Source organism: Leptonotus elevatus, chromosome 15 (genome assembly GCF_054856555.1).
Source record: "Leptonotus elevatus isolate MCC_2025b chromosome 15, RoL_Lele_1.0, whole genome shotgun sequence".
Taxonomy (NCBI): Eukaryota; Metazoa; Chordata; class Actinopteri; order Syngnathiformes; family Syngnathidae; genus Leptonotus; species Leptonotus elevatus.
Window position 1 is genome coordinate 9,440,322 of NC_141253.1, and position 24,770 is coordinate 9,465,091.

At 36.4% G+C, this 24,770-nt stretch overlaps 1 protein-coding gene across 8 annotated transcripts in view; it reads left to right on the forward strand.

Moving 5' to 3' along the window:
- vav2 (vav guanine nucleotide exchange factor 2) overlaps positions 1–24,770 on the forward strand; it is a 158,246-nt gene that overhangs the window by 111,518 nt on the left and 21,958 nt on the right. For 5 of the 8 annotated variants that reach the window (XM_086096725.1, XM_086096731.1, XM_086096727.1 and 2 more), the window contains exons 4-10: positions 3,671–3,739; positions 9,403–9,508; positions 10,736–10,750; positions 11,366–11,464; positions 12,805–12,873; positions 13,820–13,920; positions 23,152–23,251. In XM_086096725.1, coding sequence (XP_085952851.1) covers positions 3,671–3,739; positions 9,403–9,508; positions 10,736–10,750; positions 11,366–11,464; positions 12,805–12,873; positions 13,820–13,920; positions 23,152–23,251 — 559 coding nt within the window. The remainder of the gene's footprint in view (positions 1–3,670; positions 3,740–9,402; positions 9,509–10,735; positions 10,751–11,365; positions 11,465–12,804; positions 12,874–13,819; positions 13,921–23,151; positions 23,252–24,770) is intronic. The other 3 variants (XM_086096728.1, XM_086096730.1, XM_086096732.1) reach the window with 1 other exon arrangement.

Below are 24,770 nucleotides of genomic sequence, written 5' to 3' on the forward strand. Positions count from 1 at the left end.
GTGGCGTATGCCATACTGCCCCCTGAATTAAAATTAATTTATTTAGGGTCTATTAAAGCTAAAATAGTTGTATTTAAATAGGACTGTCATAAACTAATCTTTTTGGAATTATACCACCAATTACGTGGGAATCACCCCCACCCACACTTATATATATTTTTTTTATAATAAATAAATACAATAAAACCAAAAAAGATCCAGCAGCAATTGTAACACTTGCCTGGTCCATATTTATTTTACTTGCACATTTCCCACAATAATTACGTCAAATTACACTCAAACGTGACCATTGCCATTTAGATGCGCTTTGGAGCAAGCTATGCTAAGTAGGGTTAGACCAATTGTCAGCCGGGCCGATTATCCGTGCCGATATTTGGCATTTTGATCAATATCGGCATCTGGCTTTTTATGACTCTGAAAGCCGATAAAGCTGGTATCTCACTGAGCGGTGAATGCTTTCGAACGTAGCGAATTTAAGGTTTTCACCAGGATTTGTGAGATGTTCACAGACAGTTTTTACTTGTCCCAAAGATATTTCGAACATATTCAGACAATTTTTCACTGTCTGCGAAGATCTTTTGAAACCTTTTTACGAACCCCCCTGACGAAAACCCCAAATTAGCTACATTTGCATGCATTTGTCGCTCAATGAGATACAGGGAACTTTTCATTTATAGATTTATTTGCATTTCCACTTTATTAAAAAAAAAAAAAAATGATGCTGACACTGGGAACTCCCTACACTTTTTATTAAAAAATAAATAAATAAATAAAAAAAAAAAATATATATATATATATAACTTTAGGGAATTATTTACTTGCTTAGTTTTTAATTTAGTCAGCCGCAGCAACAAATGTCCGTGCAGGAACACGGAACATTGGTTCCAGGCAATGCAAATTGGGTTTTAAAATTATAGGGCTATCATATAGATTTGAGGCATTTATTTTCTGTCCTACATTTAAATCACAATTTTAAACCTGTCTTTGCATTATTATTTTTTTTTTTTACTAAAACATCAATCCATTAATCCTTTTCTATACCACGTGTCCTCATTAATCAGATCAAACATTCATGCCTACATTCACACTTTACAATTCATTCTTGAAAACATGTCAACGTTTTGGAGATTTTGTAAGCGTAGGGAGAAGATGCATACTCTGCACAGGAGCACCTCAGCCTAGTCATAAAGTGGCATAAGGAAAAGGGTTTTCTACTGAAGTAAAACGGTTTACTTTTCTTCCGAAGAACGTAGAAAGTAGCACACAATGCGTAGACTTGTAAAAAGCATGAAGCAACAACGAGCCGCATAGCCAATAATGACGGTGAATAGCCAGGAGACAGGCTGTTAGAGGAGATCTGATGAAATTATAAACATAGTTCAATTGCACCTTGTTGCACCATTTAGGAGAAATGAAAACAGCAGCATTAGAGAGTGCTTGGCTCCGCAAAACAACACTGAGGTGATAGATGCAAGGGCACGGCCCCACAAACTACTATGTAATTAAATTTTGCCCTGCGGGACTCCATTAATAACTCATAATATAGTGTGCATTTCATTGGAGGGGGTCGTCAAATGTGGGTGTGTTATTGCGCTCGGGAGGAAGCGCCCGGTGCTGTGTTGTGCTCACCACAGTAGTGATGAGAGTTGCATAAATCGCATGAAGTTTTTGGATTGTAAGATTTTAGTCAAGTTCAACCACATTTAAGAAGTTAACTGAGCTAAGCATCTGATACAGAGAAGGTTTGACTTGCTAAATGAATCATTGCGTAGCTGTATGATTGGGGAAGTGAGGGATGAATGGCAGAAATGGCTGACCTTTGGCTCGCTTGCTGAGCACTCATTAACATGATAGCTGTCGCTCTGATCATGTGGAGAGTGCTTCGTGTAATATATATAGTAAATACCTGTATATGTGCAATGTATGCACACTTAACAGAAAATAAACAGTTTTTTTTAACCGAGTAAAGTTACTGTATGTAAAAAAAAATTTTTAATGTATGCTTTACTTAAACAAATTTTCATCAACGCTACTCGAGGACCATGCAATTCCTAACCGGATATAAGGAAAAAAAATAATGCCATATTAAATACGGGCAAAATATGTGCACATGTGCTCTTAATATAGTTAATTTTTCATAATACGTTTCTCAACGCATGTATAAAAGGTCCATTATATAAACCTAACAAATTTATGGATGCTTTTTTTTTTTATATATATAGTTTTAAAATATTTTAGTCTTTTTCATTTTTTTATTGTCTTTCTGGATCACCCCCCCACCCCCGCCACAGACACCCCCCCCCCCCCCCCACCCTTTGCCATGAAAAAACTATATTGAATCTTTATCAGCGTTCTCTGTAGAGTTTTTTGGGGTATGTAAAAATAAATAACGAAATAAATGTTTTACCATTTGTTTTATTTTTCTTTATTATTAATGAATTATTTCTAAAATAATTTTATTTATAAATGTATAAATTATTTATATTCTTGATAAAGGATCCACATGTGGCCCACAGGCCGCCATTTGCCCATCCTTGAACCAGAACAAAGATTGTGTGCCATGTCCTCCACACAGACACCATTGCTGCTCTGGAAGAGCAAAACACAACACAATAAAAAATGTTCCAATAATGAATTCAGTTTAATTACCTTATAAAGACAGCAGCATGTTTACACAATAATACCTGCAGTAAGCCCCTGTTGTATGAAAAGAAAAATAGGAAAGGCAACTTGGCTTTGTTGAATATTATTTTTTTTTTTGACAAAACCAGGTTCCTTTTAATTTAATTGAAAGAAGTCACATTTTGTTCTTACTGATATAATTATAAAAGTCAAACCTTTAGACATTAGACAAGTCCTGATACTAATTTAGACCCTTTTGTAATGACCTTAATAAGTGACTCCATATTTAGCGATGATATAAACAGCGCTGTTTCAGTTTCACTAGGGTGGTTGACATTATCACCTTAATGATTTTAATAGCCATAAATTGCTCATGACACTGAAGTAATAGGTTCTAATTTGTAGCAATCAGCTCCTGTGAGAACGACGTCAAGACCAACCAAGATCTAATCATGCACTTGAGAATGTTTGCAGAGAGCAGACATTTTAAAGATTCAAAATAAATTCCCTGTTTAATGAGCTGATCACGAAGTCATTAGTTTTTATGTGCTGTCACTTCCGACTAGTAGTTTTATAGTCGCTGCGTCAACAGGAAAGTGAAATGTATGATTTACAGCATTACGTTTACTGTCTGCTTTTATTGTTGGCTGTGTGACTTGCAGCCTGTTTTGCTTCTGAACATCCTTGAAATGTCCATAATACGCAAAACCTATCCATCAATCTCGAAAAAGGATGTCCCCTTTGCTCAAATCCAGCTCCAGTTCCAAGTTGGCGATGGCAAGATGCTTTTTTTTTATCTGTCATCAGTGGGCTGACATGTTTTGACAATGCTTTTTATGACTGATGGCTTCTGCCCTGAACGTGTGATGCACAGGGGAGTGACAAAGTGACAGAGAGAAAACACAGTTTGAAAAGTGTTTTTGTCATTTCAACACCCCCCGCCCCCGACACACACACCCCCCACCCACCACACCCCCACCACACACACTTTCTTGTTGGGCTTTTGATAAAGTGTATTTTACTCTCTGACTCTATGTTTGTGTTTCAGACCTTTTCCCACAGAAGACACAGCCTTGAATGAGGATGATGTCTACCGGAGCCTTGAGGAGCTGGCAGAGTAAGTTGATATTCAATAACATGCGCTCACACACAGACAAATATGTTGTATATATATATATATATATATATGTTGTATATATGTCACGTTAAAAATGGAAGTACTTCCATTCTTTATCTGGAGAAACCGCCCTGTCCATACTAAACACAATAAAATGCAAAACGCTGCTCCAAACTATAAATTATAACGGCGTAACATGCAGCTTTTCCACAAGTATACTCAAGTGCTCAGACTGAGGCTGCAACAAAACAATTTGGGAATACATTTGTGGGTGAATGTTTTTCTATTTTTCTCCTATTATTTGTTTGGATTTGTATTATTATTATTTTTTATCACCGCGGTAGATTTGTAAAACTGTTACCATAATAAATCTTTCTTAACTCTATTTAGTCAAAATTATTTTATTCTTAATTATCATCCAAATATTAAGACAAGGGCTGTCAAGCACAGAATATAGGTAGTTTTCATTTCAGTTTGACTTGCTTGTCGGTTGTTGGAGGAAATGTTAAGTAATTTGCGAACTTTGCAAAACAAATTAAAACACCGTATTCGTTGTACGTCTTTGTCGTATGATCTCAAAATACCCTACTACTTACAGTCGTGATCAAAAGTTGACATACACTTATAAAGAACATAATGTCATGGCTCTGATTTTTCTGATAGAGTAATTGGAACGGATACTTTTTGTCACAAAAAAGATTCATGAATTTTTGTTCTTTTATGACTATTTGGGGTTAACAGAAAAAGTGACCAAATCTGTTGGGTCAAAAATATACATACAGCAATGTTAATGTTTGGGTACAAAAATTCATGAATCTTTTTTGTGACAAGAAAGTATCCGTTCCAATCATTCTATCAAGAGAAAAATCAGAGTTGTAGAAATAACTGGAAGCTCAGGAGAGCCATGACTTTATGTTCTTTATAAGTGTATGTCAACTTTTGATCATGACTGTAAGTTACACCACGGCACCTCACCTCAAGTCAACACTGCTGGAGTGTTGCGCCCGTGGGCAGAACTAAATCTGTAAGCGAGATATTTTGAGAATTGTTTCTATGACAAGAATATAAGAAAGATGTCTGTAAAGCTCAGTTTTGATCATTTTTGCTCAACAGTTGTATTTCACAAGAGAAGAATGTTACACGAGGATTAAAGAACGCTATTAAAAAAGCATTTGTCTGGAAATATACTTTGTATTTGATGATTTTACAATAATTCCAAGATTTTACTCAAGTAAAAATAGAAGTAGAAAAATGTGATTAATCACGATTAATTACGGAAAAATTGAGTGATTAATTTACAGAAATTACTCGCTTGACAGCGCTAATTAAGACGTTAAAAAAAATATAATAAAATGAGCAAAAAGCTCCCTGTCACTCTGCCCGCTGCCACTTTTTCTGATGTGGATGTGTAGGTTTTCCGGGTGTGAAAGTGACTCATATGGCCTGCTCTGATTTGGCAGTGTTTCCCGTGGTGACAACTCAGATAAATGGAGAATAATTAGTTACCCGCTGTGAGATAGGTGCCATTCATCACATAGCAATACAGGGAGGAGAGGGAGTTGGAAATGGAAGCATGTGATGGGTAGATATACATCCACTGAATGTGTGATTGTGACATTCTATAGGGAGCAGAAGTGTGTGTGCTCGCTCTAGAGAGAGAGAAAAGGCAGCCAAGCAGGCTAATGCAGGATTAGAGTGCAGTTAACGTGACTCAAATCTGCATTGAGAGTGGCAAGAGAAATAGTAATAATAGCTCAAGGCATGTAAGTGAAATACAAATGTAAAAAAAATTATGTTTTGCCTTTTTATAAAAATAAAAATAAAAAAAGCAAGGATGCTGCAGTGGTGTATGTACTGTATAGTATAGCGAGATGCGAAAGGGTTCTTTTCTGCATCCAACAATTAGTTCAGTATGAAGGGATTACAATAATAAAGAAATCGCATGATGTACCAACAGCCACGTGAAGACTACTGAGCGCACCAAATTCCCTGCAGCACAGATAGGCCAAACAATGTATGTAGTGTGATCACCTGCAGCCAATGATGGTCAAACCCAGTGTTTTAATTTTTTTTAAATACCGGTACAATTTTTTTTTTACGTATATTTATTAGTATTTATTTAATATTATTTAATTTTAATAATTACGTTTTATAAATGTTAATAATTTTTAATTACCAGTGCCTCCAGAAAACCTGGAATCAAAGTTAATATATTTTTACTGCTTTAGTAATGTGTGATCTGTGGTCACAAATGGAAGGTGTGGATGCTATTGACTTAATTATGCGGCTCTGCTGCATGGCCGCTCTTGACCTTTTAGAAAGACCATGTATGCATTTTGTTTCGTCAATGATCACATGCACACATAATTGATTCATCAGCAGGTCCTGCACAGAACACAGTTAGACACGTTTGGCACAAGGGCTATGCTTGTTATGAGCATGCATTAAAAAAAACTATTAATTAGTCTGAAATATTGAGGCGTAGTTTAAAATAAGTGCATGACCAAACTGTAAAAAATGAGAAAGAGGATAATGATGCACTTCCTGAGTAATAATCATTTATATTACTGACATAATACTCCTCAAGAGTCTCTTAAAGGAGGAAACATGAAAGCTCCCAACATATGGCATCATTACAAAGCAACAGCTTGCAACAGAATATTGTCATAGAAACTCAGTGGCGTCATTCATCTCAATGTTAAGATGAAAAATGATTATGGATGTGACAGAGTCACACTCAATTGGAACATAACCCATAATTGGGCTCTCCTGAATTAAAGTGGTATACCCAGATTGTGCTTATTCCGTTTACCTTTGTGATGTCAATTTCAGTCACTTTGGAATGAGTCCATCCTGGAATTGATAAAGCATGAAATGTGGCTAGATTGGGCAAAACCCGCCAAGGGAGTTTTTCTTCTGTATAAAAAAAAAAAGGCACACATGGATTTCTATTCTGAAGCAAACAGTGTCACAAGCTCTTAGTGTCACCTCCTCCGCAGTTTATTTTGCTCTATTAATCCCTTGGCCGGATTGACATGAACAGTCAATTGCAAACACAGGTATTGGTTGCTGCAAGGTATCCAGCAACAGACTTTATTTTAATTTAACATAGGCATTCAACTCTGCAACTGTAGGCACTGGTGGTCCGATAGTTGGTATAACCCAGTTATATAAGCCCCTGATGGCTGTTATGACTGAAAGAAAAAGACTGCATGCTTTGGTGCTCGCAGTCGGGTTAACCAATTAGATGGCTTGCTGACTGGTAGCCATGGTTACCGGATGGCCATTGTCTATTTGGATAATCAGAGAAACTTTATTTCAAGTTTATTTTGAAGGAGGACAGGAATAAAAACATACCGGTAGATGGACTCAGTCGAGTCGATAAAAATATTTTGTGAGTCCTATGGCCGAGTACGAGACAAGTCTAAGTCAATTACCAAGGAGCTCGAGTCAAGTCGGAGACAAACAAAAAAAAAAGTGTGAAGTCTGGACTTGAGTACTACAGCCCTGCAGTATTTGCCAATGATTTACATGGCACGATGCCAATAGAAAACCATGTAACCTGAGAAAAGTCACCCCGTGCAGGCGCATATGTTGTTCATGCCAAAAACCACCACTGACTGTAGACAGTGTCACCATAAAAAAGTCTACAAACCATGCGTAAGGCATCCATTTTAAGTGACATTATCACTGTAATCTCATTAGGTTGTTGGCCCCTTATGGTATATTTGCTCTTTGATCTGTTTGAATGTATCCATCCAACTCCAAAAAGTGCTAAAACAACAACAATAAAACACACATCCACATTTCAGTCTGGGGTTGATGCATAATAATGTAAAGGAACATGTGCTTTTTTATTGAATAAGCAACACATCCTAACCTTCGGAGACCTGCTCTCTCGCTGTGAAATAGTGAGTTACTCTCCCATCCCCACCTCCCTAAAACCTAACTATGTCAATGAGGCCACTGAGCTTCTTGACTGATTGCGTGCAGTAAACACCCAGCCCACCCTGTGACTTTTCACTGCGGTAATCGGACAGAAAATGTAACCTAATTCATGAGTGCTCAGGTTTTCATTCCTTTCCTGCACTTTACTGATGAACCTGTGATGCATGCAAATGCTCATGCATACTTTTGAATGTATCTCTCGCAATTGATGTCTGTATCATTCAATGCAGCAGATGAACACAATTATACACATACAGCGTTCAGACTAATAGCATTGTGTTTAAATTGTGCTCAGGTACAACACCAACGTATTTCAATCCATCAGTATTATTTTACTTAACCGTGTGAAGAACTCATTGAGATGTTAAAACCTCTTTCCAAAAGTGGTCTGGCCGAGACACCAAACACACAAGACACAAATAAAATATGATCACACGCTACAGAAAAACTAGAGTGGGATTACATGATTACACAGTGCAATCACAAGATCCAAATCAAATTATTTCTTCGTCTTTTATAACTGTCTTGAATTCCCCCAGAGTTATAAGATGTCCCAATTCCCCCTTCCTGATTTTAATTTTAATATCTCACAAAGATAAAACAAATAAATTTAAAATGCACTATGTACTACGATGATGATATCGTGGCAATTTTAATATATTGATATCACCGTTAGCTTTGAAAATGGTATTCAAGAAGAATATTTTTATAATTTGAATGGAGAAATTGATACACAATTTTTTAAAGATTTTATTCTTTTTTTTAAAAGGCTACAGTATGTGTAGCCTTTTCATTATTACTCATGAGGAATGCTCAATTGATGGTTTTATTTTGGGCTAGGTATATTATTCTTTTTAATTCTACTTCTCTTCATGAATGTTTCACTCAGATTTACTCAAAGCTCCTCCTACTCTCCATGGAGATGCTTCTCCTCTTCTATATGCGTACTTGAACTGGACCTTTCTTTGTAATACATTTCTGTTGGCTATAATTTTCTGATTCAAATGTCTTGTTTCCCGGAATGCCCCACCATGTCACACCAGAGTCTCTGTGGAGTGTGGTATAATTCTAGAGTTCACAGAGAAGACACAGTCAAGACAGCGTTGGCGGGTTGTCGTCCTCCCGCGCTGCCTTCTCAGTATTCAAGAGCAGCTTCTTTTCTTAATGAAGCAAGAGGAAGCACATTATTTTCAGTGAACTAAGCAACCTCAATTAAAACTTCAAACAGGTCCTGCATGAGCGTGAAGACAAAGCTGAATATTTGATTGAAAAAGGCAGTTTTATCATCTTGTCTTTTTCACCCTTTTCTCAAGGAAGGTGAACCCTATGAAATATTTTAGGCCACAACAGCAAAGGCAAAGAGCACATGTTCGTCATATCATGTTCCTAATATACATGTAGAATACCAATGACTAAATATAGCTGCTGGAAATTAATTTGTGTGATAACAAAGTGGCTGGCTTGGCTCACTGTCTTCTGTTGACCGTCAATTTGGATACTATACCAAAAGTTTATTTCTGCTTTTTCCTTCGGTTCAATAAGTTACCCCAATGGAAGTCTTTATCCAACATAACTGCGCTTCAACTCATATTGGTCAGATAGCAAAAAAATTAGTGGACATCAAGTTAAAGCAGGTGAACTGATCAAGCTTTTCAAAAAGGAGCACTTGGTTCTGGCAGTCCTTTGTCTGACTTGTGGTATGCTTTTTTCTCCAGTGAGCACGACCTGGGTGAGGATGACATCTACGACTGTGTGCCGTGTGAGGACGATGGTGATGACATCTACGAGGACATCATTAAGGTGGAAGTACGACAACCCATGGTGAGGGCTGAAGAGCACGTAGACAAATTGTAACTGGTCTTTAGATCAGCATCAAACTGAACACTTGAGATGTCTGAATTTGCACACTAAAATTAATATATTATTAAAATGGATAAAAGGATAATGTTGAGGACAAAAATATAGTGGGAGGTCAGGTTAAACATTTTTAATCATAGTTAATTGCATGAGTTCCATATTTAACTCATTTAATCTCAAAAATGTATAAATACATTTATAATACTTTGTCCCACACTCCCAAAAATGTATTTATACGTTTTTTATGTTGTTGTTTTTTAATGCTAGAGTATACAGAAGGCTTTATACAGCTTCTGATATGAAGAGGTCGCTTAAAGAAATGGTAGTTATTACAAAAAAAACGTCCAGCAGGTGGCAGCAGAGTATAAGAGATTAGCCAGGGCCATGTTGCAACAAACTCTTTTTGACAGCGTTTTCAATAGGTTTGTGAATAATGATGAATCGTAACTATATTATAATGCTAATTGCTGCAAAAAGGAAACATACAAATATACTTTTTTTCTGATGAAAGAAGAGACTAATATTTTTTTTGGTAGGTTTCATGTTTTTGTAGCAATAGAACACAATATTCTGTGGGCCTTGCAAAATCTGTCAAAATCTAGTAAAACAGCCCGGAGCAAAGGGGGTGTTACTTCAGTGAAAATGACTGGGAGTGAATGAGTTAGTCTCAAATTAATCACACATTTTATATTTGTTCAAAATGTGCAATAAATTAATAGATAATCAAATTAACTCGATATTAACGCGCTTATTTTAAAACCCTTATACCAAAGTGTCCTTGATTAAAAGTCAGAAAGAATTTATTAAGTCTTAATTTCAACAGGGTTTTTTTTTATCAATCAGATGGCAATTTTCATGTAAACTGAAAACCACACTCTTAATATCTTGACTGAATAAACACATCAACAGGATTCTTACTAAATCCGGCTTGGAAAACAGCATTAGTAATTTGAGCAATATAAAATAAAAATACATACCGTACCAGTCTTTCAGGCTAAAAAGTGCTCAATAATGGACTAAGCATCACAAGTCCCCGCAACTGATACCTTATCATTGGGTAAATATTGTTTTGTGTGTGTGTAAGCCTGCTGACAATTAAACCCCAAACATGCAGGTTATAACTCCGGATGTGCTTTTTGATCATTCTTTTTTTTTTTGATTTTTGACGGATTTGCTTTTCTCATGCTGCAGATCAGATACATGCAGGTGAGTGCTGCTGTGCTTGTGATCAATCCCGGCTTCACAGAGAACCCAAGAGAACCCAACAACCTTTCCCCTCCCCCACAGACTACACCACCACAAAACAAAAACAAAAAAGGAGGATTGGCGTCCCTCAAGGATGACTTGCCAATTAGCGTGCTAATTAGATGTACAGGGCAGCTGGTCCAAGATTTGACTCAGTGCCTATGGGAGCAAAAGTGACATCAGGGGATGACTACAATGCCATGTGGCACCAGCTATACTGCTGCAAGTCACAATGAGCAGTATCTATAGCAAATATTACCCTATTATCTTCAATAAGAAAAGATACACATTTTGTGTGTGTGTCGGTTGGGGAGATTAGCGGGTGCTTGGGTGATCGTTTGCATGAGATGTTATGAGTAAATGTACAGTATATGTTAAAGATGTATTTGACTGCATACTTGTTATTCAATGTCTGTCGTTGTTGCAGTTGTGTTTTGGGGACTCTTGCAATATTTTCACCAGGTTTTATTACCACAGGACCCCCGTCATGTAGCATGCTAAAAACAGTTAGATACTGTAGCTATCAATTATCCTGTAAAATTACTCTGACTGTTTTTTTTACTATGTGTGTTATAGAAAATGGGCATGACAGAAGATGACAAGCGGAATTGCTGCTTAGTGGAGATCCAGGAGACCGAGGCCAAGTATTATAAGACTCTAGAAGACATCGAAAAGGTGAGTGAGCACATGTTGTGTATGAAAACATATTTGTTTATGTGTTTATTGCGATCCTGGAACCACAATGTGGTGTGAGTTTCCACCTGTGCATTGAGTGGGGTTGTTCACAGCATGGAAGTGTCAGCTATTGTCAGCTTCGCTGGGGAGCACAAATGTCACAGGAAGTGATCAATAGTGGTTATTACCGAATCGGCCGCCGTGTGAGAAACTGAATCCCTCGGGTTTTGACATATCATAAACACACAGACACTCAAAGCCTCAACATTAGGCACACAACATTATCTTTATAGTCAGTTTTCCGGTATTTACAGGTGATCACACCACATTGCTTGGCCTACCTGTGCTGCATGGAATTTGGTGCGCTCAGTAGTCGACTTGTGGCTGATGTGATGGTACATCGTGTAATTTATTTATTATTGTAATTCCTTCATACTATGTCGAGCAAAAAAAGAAAGTGGTCGGAATATGACTTCACATGTATAATGGAACCTATGGTGTTCCACAGGGTTCAATTCTGGGGACTCTGCTTTTTTTTCAGCTAGGTTTTAACCACTATGCCCAAACAACTGTAACAATTTGATTAAGTGTGGGTCGAGTGGCCATACCAATCGACCCATACTATTGCACATGCGGTGTATTTTTTTTGTGTACAATTGTGTTAAGCATATTTATCATGTTGTTATCGTATTATCATGCATATACAAATAGTCAAGGGGTAAGAAGCAGTTTAAATAATGGTGAACATCACAAATTGCAGTTTTTGCCAACAAACTAAATAAAGAGATAATTTTGAGAGAACCAAAATGTGTTCTCTTTATCACAAAAAGTCTGAACCGTGGACCAAACAACAAACCAAAAACCTTACCGTGGCTTACCTGCACCACCCGACTCCTAGTAAACACATCCAGTTAGAAGTCCCTTCTCTCCCTTTAATAAGGAAACAAAGTGAAAATCGGCATTGCTAACGCATCAGTTTTCATGTTGACAGGTTTCATTTGCAAGGTGATGGACAGAAACAAATCATGAGCCCGACTAATTTCATTAAACAAAATGTGTATCCCGAGTTTCCTCCATCACACCAGCACGAGACGAAATGAGAATAAACAACCTCCTTATGATCATAGGACTCGTTAAGCTTAATTGAGTTGGGGTTAATAAAGCCTTGCGCACTTTCTTGTTGATCTATTTGTTAGTATTACGATGATGAAATGTGACAGCCCGAAAACTGTACAATGAGCAGGTTCACTTTTAGACGCAAGAGTGCAATAAAAGTGTTTGTGTTTGTAAATATACAGGACACTATATCATTTTCATAACATTTTTTTTTCCCACTTAAGAACTACATGATCCCATTGAGGCAACTTGTAAGTCCGCAGGACATGGAGGCCATCTTCGTCAACCTTGAGGTGAGTGACGGGAGCGACACTTCTTAATTTGTTGTGCGCCTGGTAAATAATTCACAAAAGACTTCAGTTTTTTATTTTGTGAATGTAAAAGCATTCACACATATTTAATGTGTTTCTTTGTGATAGTTTATTATTCCACCCTTTTTTTTTTGTCCTCTTTGAACTCCCACTTAATACATCCGATTTACATTTACAAAATGAACACCTCGCGGGCCATTATTTTTCTCATTCCATTTACGTCGAGTTTTTGCACAATTTAACATTTTATATATAAAAAATATATATCTTCATTCACTCCCTTACATACTACTCATCACCATTACCAGGTGTTTGATACTGATACTGTTTAATATAATAACTATTGTACAGCTGTTAATTTTTTTTAAAATATAATTCCGTATTTCAATATAATAAAGTATTCCGTATCATTCCACATGCTTTAAAATATTAGCATTCAGCTTTCAGCAAAAATTGCACTTTCAGTTTATGTATGAAGTGCTAATTTGCATATCCAGTATTAATTATGCTGATGCTACTACAATTGCTACTGCCCTATTTTCTATTATTATGCTATATAATACGGTCAATGTCACGATTCACCCGGAAACTGCGATCTACTTCTTTGGTACTGATTATTGTGCAAAAAGGCTACGAGTGTGATACACATTTCTGGAACAACACATTTGCTTAAATGACCTTGTATTATATGCTATTATTCATCTCATCAAGATATGATTTAACAAGGTAAGAAACAGATAAATATCAATATACAACATTTTATTATTGTAAATCACAGCATCCCACCACGAATAAGCTATTTTTAGAACAGGCCCACAGGCTACTCATGTGGTGTTGGGGTCCACCTGGTGCCTGCGGGCAAAAACTGGTTGTTGTTGTTCTCTAAGTGACATGCATCATTTGAAAACAAGCCTCTTCTTTTCCTCAGGATGTGATCAAAGTTCATTTTGCCCTCCTTCGAGCCATTGACCTCAACATGGTCACCGGAGGAAACGGTTTGGGGAAGATCTTCCTTGACTTCAAAGAACGGTTGGTTGATGTTTGGTTTCTACCTGTGCTGATGCTGTGCTTCTTAAAGGAATGCAATTAGAATCAAATGAATACATGAATTAATAATTTGGCTTACGCCTGTGAGATGTATTTGATTTGGACAAATGAACATAGGATATTCAGTAGGGGTGTGCCAAAAAATCGATTCTCATTTAGTACGATTCAGAATCTATTTTAAATGTCCCAAAATCGATTTTATTTAAATTATTTTATACTGTCTTCCCTTTGTTTGTGTGTGCCTTTATTGGGAGCGCTGTTCATGTTGTAACCGATTTGGCCACTTAGGGGCAGTGTGGTTCCATGCGGTCTGATACGCTGTTAAGTTGTAGCCACATTAGAGAGTAGGAGGAAAAAGTCACGATCAAGTTATTCCAATAAAAGTTTTTTTTTTTGCAGCGTGGAGTTCTTTTGCGTGATAAAAGTGCCGCGAGTAGCGCACTAATTAGCATTAGCGAGTCACACTGGAGTAGATCATTACGATTCCTTGAACATCTATAAATTGAAGCAAAAATCATTGTCAATCAAATCATTTTGAATCAAAATTCGTTCTTAATCGGAAATCGATTCTGAATCGAATCGCACACCCAAAGATCGTAATCAAATCGAATCGTGCGACATTCAAAGATTCCCACCCCTAATAGTCAGCTATTTACACATACATTTGTAATGTCAATGGCCTGTTCATTTCTCTTTGGAAAATAGTTCTGAGGATTAATTGAGACGTCACAATGTCAAGCTAACAGAGACACTTGAGGTCTTAGTCTGTGCATTTTCTTTTTACGACGGATCTGGATCTTGCACATCTCCTGAGATACAAGTATGTGTGGATAATTTGCACTCCTGAGGGGAGGAGTGATTTGCCTTTTTTGCTGTGCTGAGTGAGGCTGCTTCCAAGGTAATGGTAATGTGGGTGATGATCGCTTCTGCCCCCGGTCATGATTCCACAGCGGGAGTGGATATGCCTTTTTCCTTCAATGATACAGTCGTTACTGTGAGAGCAAGGCCCGTCCACGTTTTTCAAAGTGAATGTGTGTCCAGGTATGTGTGCGCGTGTACTCTATTTCTTCGCAGGATTGCAAACACAAACCTATTTTTTCATTTCTTCTTAAATATACTATTTATACTTTTTCTTTGGGTAATCAGATATCACTTTGCATACGCATGGGAGACGCATCAATTCTGTCTCATTCTTATCTCACCAACAAAATCACATTCTGCTGTCTGTCCTCTGTGATCTAGTGCAGCAGCCGCTGGAATGTCATTTGCACGCGATCCGACATAAACACACAATTTAGTTTATGAGGTGTCAAAGGTGTTTTGGCATGCTGTCATAAATTAACCGCTATGTGGAATAACCATAAAAAAGTTGCATTTTGTTGGCTTAGCGAACAAGACAAGAAATGTGTAGGTGATACTAATTTGGTTTGAAAGCTCGGTAAATGCTCATCCTTACCAACAAATTTAGGCTAATTTGTAACGTAAAATTTGTGAAATATTGATTGCTAAAGATTTTGTACTAATGTCCTTAGCCAACTTAATACCATCCACCTGTGGAGGTCTGAAGGACCTCAGCCTGCCATTGGACTCAAGTAAATCAGTGTCTTTTTCCACCATGTCAAGGACTATCGGCATGTTTCTTGTGCGACATTTAATGTTAATTAGGAAACAAGTCGGCTGTGTTCATGCCCTCAACGGCATCTTTTTTTTTATGTGCATGCTGCACCTGCTTGCACGAGTCTGTGAAAGTACCAAAACTTAGTCTAGCCCGCCCCTGCGCAGTTTTACACTGCACCTCATGTCAGAATTGCACTAGGCACGAAAATAGACTCCACAATTTTCTAGGAGCCCCTGTCAATCATCATCACCACAAAATATTTAATACAGTCATTTGTTGTATTCTTTCATATCTTTCTTTTCAAAAGAACTGAGCTTATTTACTTTTTTAGATTAATATTTTATATCCAGCTTCTATTCATAAGCAAATTGGCTGAAGACATTGTTAATATTTACATTTAGTGACATTCTCCAAAATGCGGCACGGGGGTTATTTTGAGAAGAGTTCATTAGATTTGCAGATTTTCTGCGTCACAAGCTTTGACTGTGCGCATGTGATTGACACGCGAACCTGCCTCATTATGGAGCCGCCCGCCACTGTCTTGTCTCTCCGTGGCCATAAACAACAGTGACCAGGGGATTTGAACTCCCTCATCAGGCATCCCGGTGATGTTCCTGAGGACCTAGCTGGCTAATTAATTTGGTTATCTATGCTTGTAAGTCCCAATGACCTTTACAACAATGCGCTTGAATCATTTTTTTTTCTCTCATGTTGGCACCAAAGATGAAAAGCCCTTTTTTTCTTATTTGTCATTGAGCTGAATGCCATGCTGAAAATGTCACTGGTTTATCACGACCGCAGCTCAATTCTTAAACAGCAAGAGCGGAACTGAATGGCGACGTGCGAAAAGTGGCAGCCCTAGAAAGTAAATGGCCGCCTAAGCACCCTCATGTTGATATCCTCATCTGCGACATTCCCCGATTCATTTCCGAAGTAATCTGGCTCCCTGATTTCCTAATCACGACCACGCAATGAAGCTCCTCACAAGAGCATTTTAACACTACTTACTCCATTTCCTGTGCGTTGCATGAGTTGACTGGAGGTGAGAAGGTCCCAATGCCATGTGTCAGAGAGTATTAGCTGTCACTACAGCTTGTCACTTCTGGTTTGCTGGGAGATTTCCTCAGCGGTGCGCCTCGATTTGGAGTCAGCCTACAATTGTAAAGGGCATGCCCTGGGCAAATGTATTCAAAATTGCATTCCAACAACATTTCCATTATGAAAGAGACCAGGGCAAATATAAACAGCGCTATCTACTTTGAGTGTATAAAAAAAAAATATATATATATATATCTTCTGCTCTTTAATCCTTATAGGCCGATCTTTGAAATGTTGTTATTACATTCGTTTTTCATTAAAACTTACTTTAAATATAATGATGTTGTTTATAGGGGTGGCCCGATCTGATATTAATATCGTCTCCCGGTCCGCTAGCAACCAAAAAAAAGTATCAGTCCCAACTAACCCAAAGGTTCGGAAGAAATGAGTCACATTTTCTCATACCTAATTTTGCTGACTAGTCTTCTTTGTTCAAATAGAATCACTTGATCAAGTCTCTTTGAACATTTACTAAAAAATTAATAAGCGCATATATGATTCCTGCTTATGTTGTATCAGATCGATATCGGTATTAAACAGTATTCTAGGCTGCAGTATTGGTATTGGAAGTGGGAAAAAAAGTGAAAAGATTTGGTTATTTAAAAATATTGTTATCCCAATAATGTTTACTTGTATGACAGAATTCACTAGGGATTTTCTATACCACTTTCTTCTTACCAGTAAGAGTACTCAAAACTTGAGTAGTCACCGATAACAATACCAGGTAATTTTGATGCATAAAATGTCCTCAAAATATCAGTGACAGATAATTTTAAAGAAAGACCCAATATATATATATGCAAATATTTTAAAAAAAAATCCTTAAAATTGCATAAAATAATGGAACTTTTCAATTCTTCTCATTTTTAATTTCTAGTTCCTAATGGCAAGCGCCTGTTGTCGATACTTGCCCGTCCAAAGAAATAACGTATTTCTACTGCCTATATAAAAAGCAGTCCATTTACCACTCATAATGATTTTTAGGGGCGGCATGGCTCAATGTTAGAGTAGGTGTTTCACAACCCAGTGGTTGTGGGTTCGATCCCCCGCCCTTGTGACCGTGTGGGAGTGTCCTTGAGCAAGATACTGAACCCCCAGTACTTCTGATGCTGTCAGTAGGTGATTGCAGATTCAGTGTGAAGCGCTTTGAGGGCCTTCTAAGGTGGAGAAACGCTATGCAAGTGAAAGACCATTTATAATTAGTGACACATATCGCTGTTGTCAGGTCGAAACCTTGTACCTCCAAAATTGTCGCTTTTCAGGAGACCTAAAAAATAACTTGTAAAAATGACACCCACATGTGTTTTGGATTTTTGAAAAAAAAAAATTTTTTTGAGATAGTAAAAATATTCTTTTTGACTATGTAATGCTGCATTATTTGTTGCAATTTATAATAATACGTTCAAAGCATTTCACCCATCCCTAATGTGCCCAAGTCACAAAACGAGAGACTTACAGGAGTTTACACGTTTGCAATGTGAATTTTTGTCCCTTTTAGAAACTGTGGTTACCTCCTACTGTGTGCGATGTGCCCAGACTTGGTGTCAAGTGGAGCGTATGTGATGGACTAATTATGGATGCTTGGGCCAAGCACTGGCTGCATGCTTATTAGCCCTCTGGCGCACATGGGTGGAAATACCAAGCTTCTGACGCCAAGAAAAGACTGTTATTAAATTGTAAATATAGTTTTTTTGTTTTTTTGATCTCACACTACATGAAGCCTTAATGGTTATATTTCGTTGGAATGCTAATTTGTTCCAGCATGCTTGACCTCCGCCATTCCTTTTTGGAATTAGTACTTATCATAAAATGTTGACACTTGATTTTAGTCGAAGGGAAGGAATGTGGACAGCAGGTAGGAAAAGAAGCACAACAAACCTGAAGAAATGTGTCACAGTTCACCACAAAGACATCGGAAGTGGTGGTTGTTTTTAATCTAACATGAACTAAATATTATAAAAATTAGCAAGTGTGATTGAAACGTCACTGAAACTGACACTAAATTTATAAATACAATTAACACTACTGGACAGTACATGTCTAGAAATAAAGGTGACTCTAGGTCTCTATACTTGTTTGTTAGTGTTTTTGATTTTGCTGCTGAGATAGTAGCTGTCTGAAGTACCCAATGTCATTTTGTTTCTTGCCTGAGACCGCATGAGAATCATTTTACTTGTTAAACTTAATGTAATACACAAGTATGGAGGACCAAAACTGCCAAAATAAAAAAATTATAAATAAATACAAGTGGAATAAAAACGGATAAAAAAAAATTAATTCAAAAATTAAATAAAAATAAATAAAAACAACAACAAAAAACAAGAAACCCCTCATTTGAATAACATTTCGTCCTGGCAGAGTGTGTGCAACAGCGTGAAATAAATAAATGTGAGAACTTATTGATACAAATGTCATTTTTATTTATTGATTGATATTTAATTGTATTTATCTATTTATTTTTGTATTTATTTCAACATTTATATTTATTCTTTTAATCTCATTTTTTTATTTTTGTATTATTTTTACTTTATATATATATATATATATATATATATATATATATATATATATATATATATTTACATTTAGTTATTTATTTTTGTTTTTGTTCCCATTTATATTTATTTTTAATATTAAATTTTTCAATTATATTTTTTATATCATTTAATTTTAGTCATTTATTTATTTATTTTTCGTTTTGGGAGTTTTTGTCCTCCACACACAAGTTCCTGTTCTACACGAATGCTGTTGGTCAACTATATGTATAAAAGTTATTAAGATATATTGCTTCATCTTCTGATCGAATCGGTGATCGATTGTTTGCTTGTTTTTCTTTTTTCAAACTCGCTGATTGGTGATCGGCTGAAAAATCGTGATCATGTAAAGCCTACTTTAAAATGTTAGCCAAAAGAATCTTATGTATGGAACCATAAAAAAAGCTCCGTATGATGGAACTCTTTCCCAAATGCGGTAAACCAGACTTGCCGCTACATGAAAATGAAGATGTGACAGTTTTTATGCCAAGCACATGTGCACTTATGAAACTAGGGCCCATCGTATTTTTACTGACTGTTGCCCAATTTACACGAATGTTCCAATCCCCAAGAACAATTTTGCAAATTTTCCATCAATACAGTCTCTTAAGTTATGTATGAAGACCCCACCACTTACAATACCTTTCAACACTGTTGTCATGGAGGAGTAGCTGAGGGGAACTGTCTCCTCGAGTGCAGAGCAGGTCTTAATCAGACGCTTGATGGAGACTCACCGCGGGGGTGCCTTGCTCAAGCTGCAGAGATGCTCCAGTGATCATCACTTGTGAAACTGTGCAGTCAAAGATGATCATCTAAAGAAATGATGTGACAGCCGTGTTGCGTGTCACCTCAAGTTTGAGGTCGGTATAACCTCACACAGCCTGGAGTATAATTTTGGCATTGCATCTTTACTGGGAAACACGGTACATAATGTTCTCATCATTTTAATGAGACCGTTTTTAATATAGAGCCATTACAATAAATATTAGAAATCCTTAATTAGTTAATATTTATATAAAATATACCACATTATTATTTATGTATACATTTTTAACAATGGTAAATGGTCTTTCACTTGTATAGTACTTTTCCACCTTATTTATTTATTTATTTATTTTATTACCGGTATTTATTTTCCCGAAAAATGTGTTTTATTCTCGATAAATTATGAAAATTGTTCATGTTTGCATGTAATGAACATAGTCTAATGTGTCAGGCCCATTATTAATACAAAGTCAGGTTTAAACAATTACTGTATGCTTACACTGCAATTTTAGGTTATCATAGTTAACATAAACTAATGAAATAACAACAAAAAAATGTGAACAAAATAAATAAAAAAATGTGTTTGTGTTTTCTAAATTATAACTGAAACTGATGATAACGGAAATTACATTTTACGTTTAACGAATCAACTATAACTAGCTAAGGTGTCATTTGTTTTTGTCCTTCTCAATTAAATTCCCACATGAGCTTTTGTTTTTTGTTTTTGCCTTTTAATTATTTTGTGATTATTGTACGGTCCTACAAAAGAAAGGTCGAACTGTCGTTTTGAAATGTTACTTTACTACACAATACTTACTGACCTTTCTGTTTAAATCTTGCACTCTACAAATATGCTATATATTTATATAAAACTAAATCTAATCCTAAAACTAATGAACACTCAACTAAATGGAAGCATTAAAAAAAAAAAGCTAATAGAAAGTAATAAATCTGCTCTAAAAGCTAATTAAAACTAGTTGAATAAAAAAAACAACTAAAAAGTAAATTAAAAAAAAAACTATGCTGAGTACGGATTTTGTTACCATGACAACTAGGAGTGGCTACTTGTTTTGTGCATCGTTTGTATTTTCATTCATGGAGTCAACATTTCATTACCAAACCACCAAGTTACACTTGCCAATTAGTGTACCAATCCCCGTGCAGCAGTCGCCGCATTGCCAAAAAGGTTCCTTATGGTTAAACATAGCATGTGATTATAGTTTCCCAACCTGCCGTCATCATCCGCACAGTTGTCGCGCTGCTCTCGTCTCTGCCACGGATCTTTGAGAGGCTTGATTCGACTTCAAGGTTCCTGTGTTTAGATTACCATGCCAGAGTGCCAACTGCGATCCTTGCCAGCGGCCTACTTTTGTCTCAGCGAGCGAGAAGAATGTGTGCCACGTGCTGCGGGGACACGCCCATGTCGGGCTGACATTGAGGCTCCCTTGTGGCTGAACCTCTATAGATCTATGTCAGGTTTCCATTATGACATCTAATGAACATGGCCTTCATTTTCACACCGCTGAAAATTAACAGCCCCCCCCCCCCATCACATCCTGATAAGAGCAACTCAGCACAGCAACAGAATCAAGCGCTGTCTTTTATTGGGCCTCAGTCATTACATTTTATTAGCAAGACCTCTCCAAATATTGCCCTGGGATTCAAATGTAGTCATTACTTATTCATGATATTCACAATTCAGTCCAAATTGTAATACATTTATTCACATACTCATTCATCTGCTCCCCGTTGTGGGGAATTGCTCCTCGGTTCACCTCTCATATTTTGTCATAAATCTTAAAATTAATGTGTAGTACGTTGTCTTAACTACTCGGCGGGCATATAATTGGTTTAAAGCCTATTCTGGGCTGAGTGTTTCCACAAAGAGATATTTATATTTATTTTGATTTAAAATTTAAGGATTGGCTTTTTTTGTTTATTGGTAATTATTCATCAGGTTTTAAACAAATTTCACGACGTCATTAAAATCTGCAACACATTGTGATTTAATATTTTGTGCTTTGTGCTCAGCTGCAGTAGTTCTTGGAAAACAGTTAAATTGATATGCTTATCTTTTGAATATGTTAAATTAACATATTGCATTCATCTTTCATGTGGATATATTTATCGTTCGTCGCCTAAAATGAATCAAATATTACCTGTCAGGTACGATATATCACAAAGTCTGTAGATTGAGGTTGAACTCTTAAGAACTCTTAAGAACTAAAATGACACCGTTTTGGACAAAAGCACACATAAAGACAAGACTTCTGGTGAAATTTTGCTTTAATGATCAATTGGAAAAAAACAAATGAACATTTAAGACTCAGCGTTCAATTTACTTATTCAAATATACCAATCAAAATTCACATACTTTTTTGATAAATACACCAGTTAGCATGTTGGCGTACTCAAGAGGAAGACGCAAAAGCAGTCCAGTAGCTGGAATATACCTGATACAAAGGTACCAAAGATGCAGCACTACTGCTCCGGGAAAAAAAATAATAATAAAAAAAAAAAATACTGCTTTGCGAGCTTGAGTTTACTTTAGATTCACTAGCTGGCCATCGCTAGGCAACAAAATTACACACATTGAAATCTATCAAGACTGCCAACGTTCCTTAACTCATTCATTCCCAGCCATTTTCATTAAAGCAACCCCGTTTGCTCCCGGCTATAAAAACATGGAACTTACCAAAAGAAAGATTAGAGTCTCTTCTTTTATCAGGAAAATAAAGTATATTTCTATCTGTTTAGAATATTGCTAAGTTTCATCATATTCACAAATCTGTTTATAACTATGGGTTTATGAGCTTATTTGCAACATGGCCCTGTTTGATCTCTTGTACTCTGCTGCAACCTGCTGGCCGTTTTTGTAATTACTACCATTGCTTCACCCATTCTCTGCAGTTGAAAGGCTGCATCAAAGCCTTATGTATGCTCTAGCATTAAAAAATGTATAAATACGTCTTTGGGACACTTAAAACATTTAAAATAGAAGGTATTTATGCGTTTTGGGGAGCAAATACGTTAAGCATATTTTGCAACATAAACTTATTGATCCAAATGTCAGATCCTCTTCTACCTTTTTATGGTTGTCAAAAACAAGATAGGCCTAAATCCCGGCATACTCTGTTTTACTCTACTGCATGAATTATGAATTGTAATTGTGTCTGGATTTTAATTTTGTCTTCTCAGGTTATTGATCTATGGCCAGTACTGCAGTCACATGGAGAACGCCCAGAAGACACTGGATGAACTAATAGCAACAAGGGAGGATGTGAAGATCAAAGTAGAGGTGATCACCTTCACCAATCTCGTGTTTTTATTCATACTTCACTGTCAGAAGTACGACGATGACGAGATAGAAAGATGTGTCCGTCTTGTTTTTGCAGTTCTTTAAACCAACTTTTAAATAATGCAAACGAATGCGAGACAGAGAGCGCAGTGGTAGGCAAAGCGTTGTACAAGAGCTCCAACTAGTGGAATGTGAAAGAATCATTGCATTAAATACAAATCAAATTTTCAAAAACATGAAAAACAATCATTTGAATCAAACTTGTAGTTATGCATATAGCCTGTTTAAACATTTTTCTAATCCATTACATTATATTTTATACATTTCATGTATGTTTGTACATTTAAGTATAATAATTAGGGGTGTCAGGTCAGGCGATGAATTTTATAAATCATAATTAATCACATGACTAAAAGAGTTAACTCACGATTCATTGCAAATTTTATATCTGTTCTAAATGTAGAATAAAATGTAAAAAAAAATTGTTCTAAGTTTCATACTCTTGCTGCTGTACTCTTGATTTTTATTTTAACTAATGGAAATATGGCTGCATATTTTAGTCGATACAGTAATTTCATAAACATTCATAAAATTGAATTAAAATTAAAAAGATTTACTGTAAAAAATAAGTGTGATGTTGATTTGTGTGGAGGTTATTTCTGCCACTAGATGGCATCATTGCATTTGTTAGACGGTGGTGACAGCTCAGTGCATTTTTCTTTTCATATTAAGAGGTATCTTGTCTTTAACATGAAGTAATATGCACATTTTTAAAATTGTAATACAACTTGACCCCAGTCTCCACAAATATATGCATTATTGTTAATTTTATTACAGCTAAATTTCGATGTGGACGTGTCTGCTGCATTGCGACTGCAATTCCTCCAGTACAGGCTTTCCAAGTGAGGAGTGGTCATTAATCACGTGTTTAAAAAAAATAATAAAAATTGTGGCGTTAAAGGAACTTTAAATCAACTCAAAATTAGCACACTAATTTTGACACCCCTAATAAAAATAAATGTTAATTTAATCTTTTAAGAACTGTTTGTTTTAAAACATTTATAAGTACAATGTCTATTTAATTTATTTTCACTATATTTAACTTTAAAAGGGATTTCAGCAAATATTTGTTAAATGTCTAATCACTTTTACTAAATCATATTTGAATTGATGATAGGTGAGTTTTTAGAGCGTCACCAAGGATTTGTTTTAAAAGAAAAGCTTTGTATGGTGCTAAAAATGCTTCTCACAGTCACGTTGCACAATAAAGTCATTTAAAGAGGATAAGCCTCCCCTGCTACTGCGGCGTTATGGAAGCTTGAAAACACGCTGAGACACACAAACCACTATGAGGGAGCCTTAAAGGCTGCCTGTTTCTTTTGGAAGCATGCCATTTGGTTTTGTCAAAGGAACCTCCAAGTTAGCATGCACGGCGTTTGTGTCACAAATAGCTGGCACGGCAAGTGCTTTTGTGTGTTCAAAGAATAAACTGACCTCATTGTTGCTAATGGAATTCCAC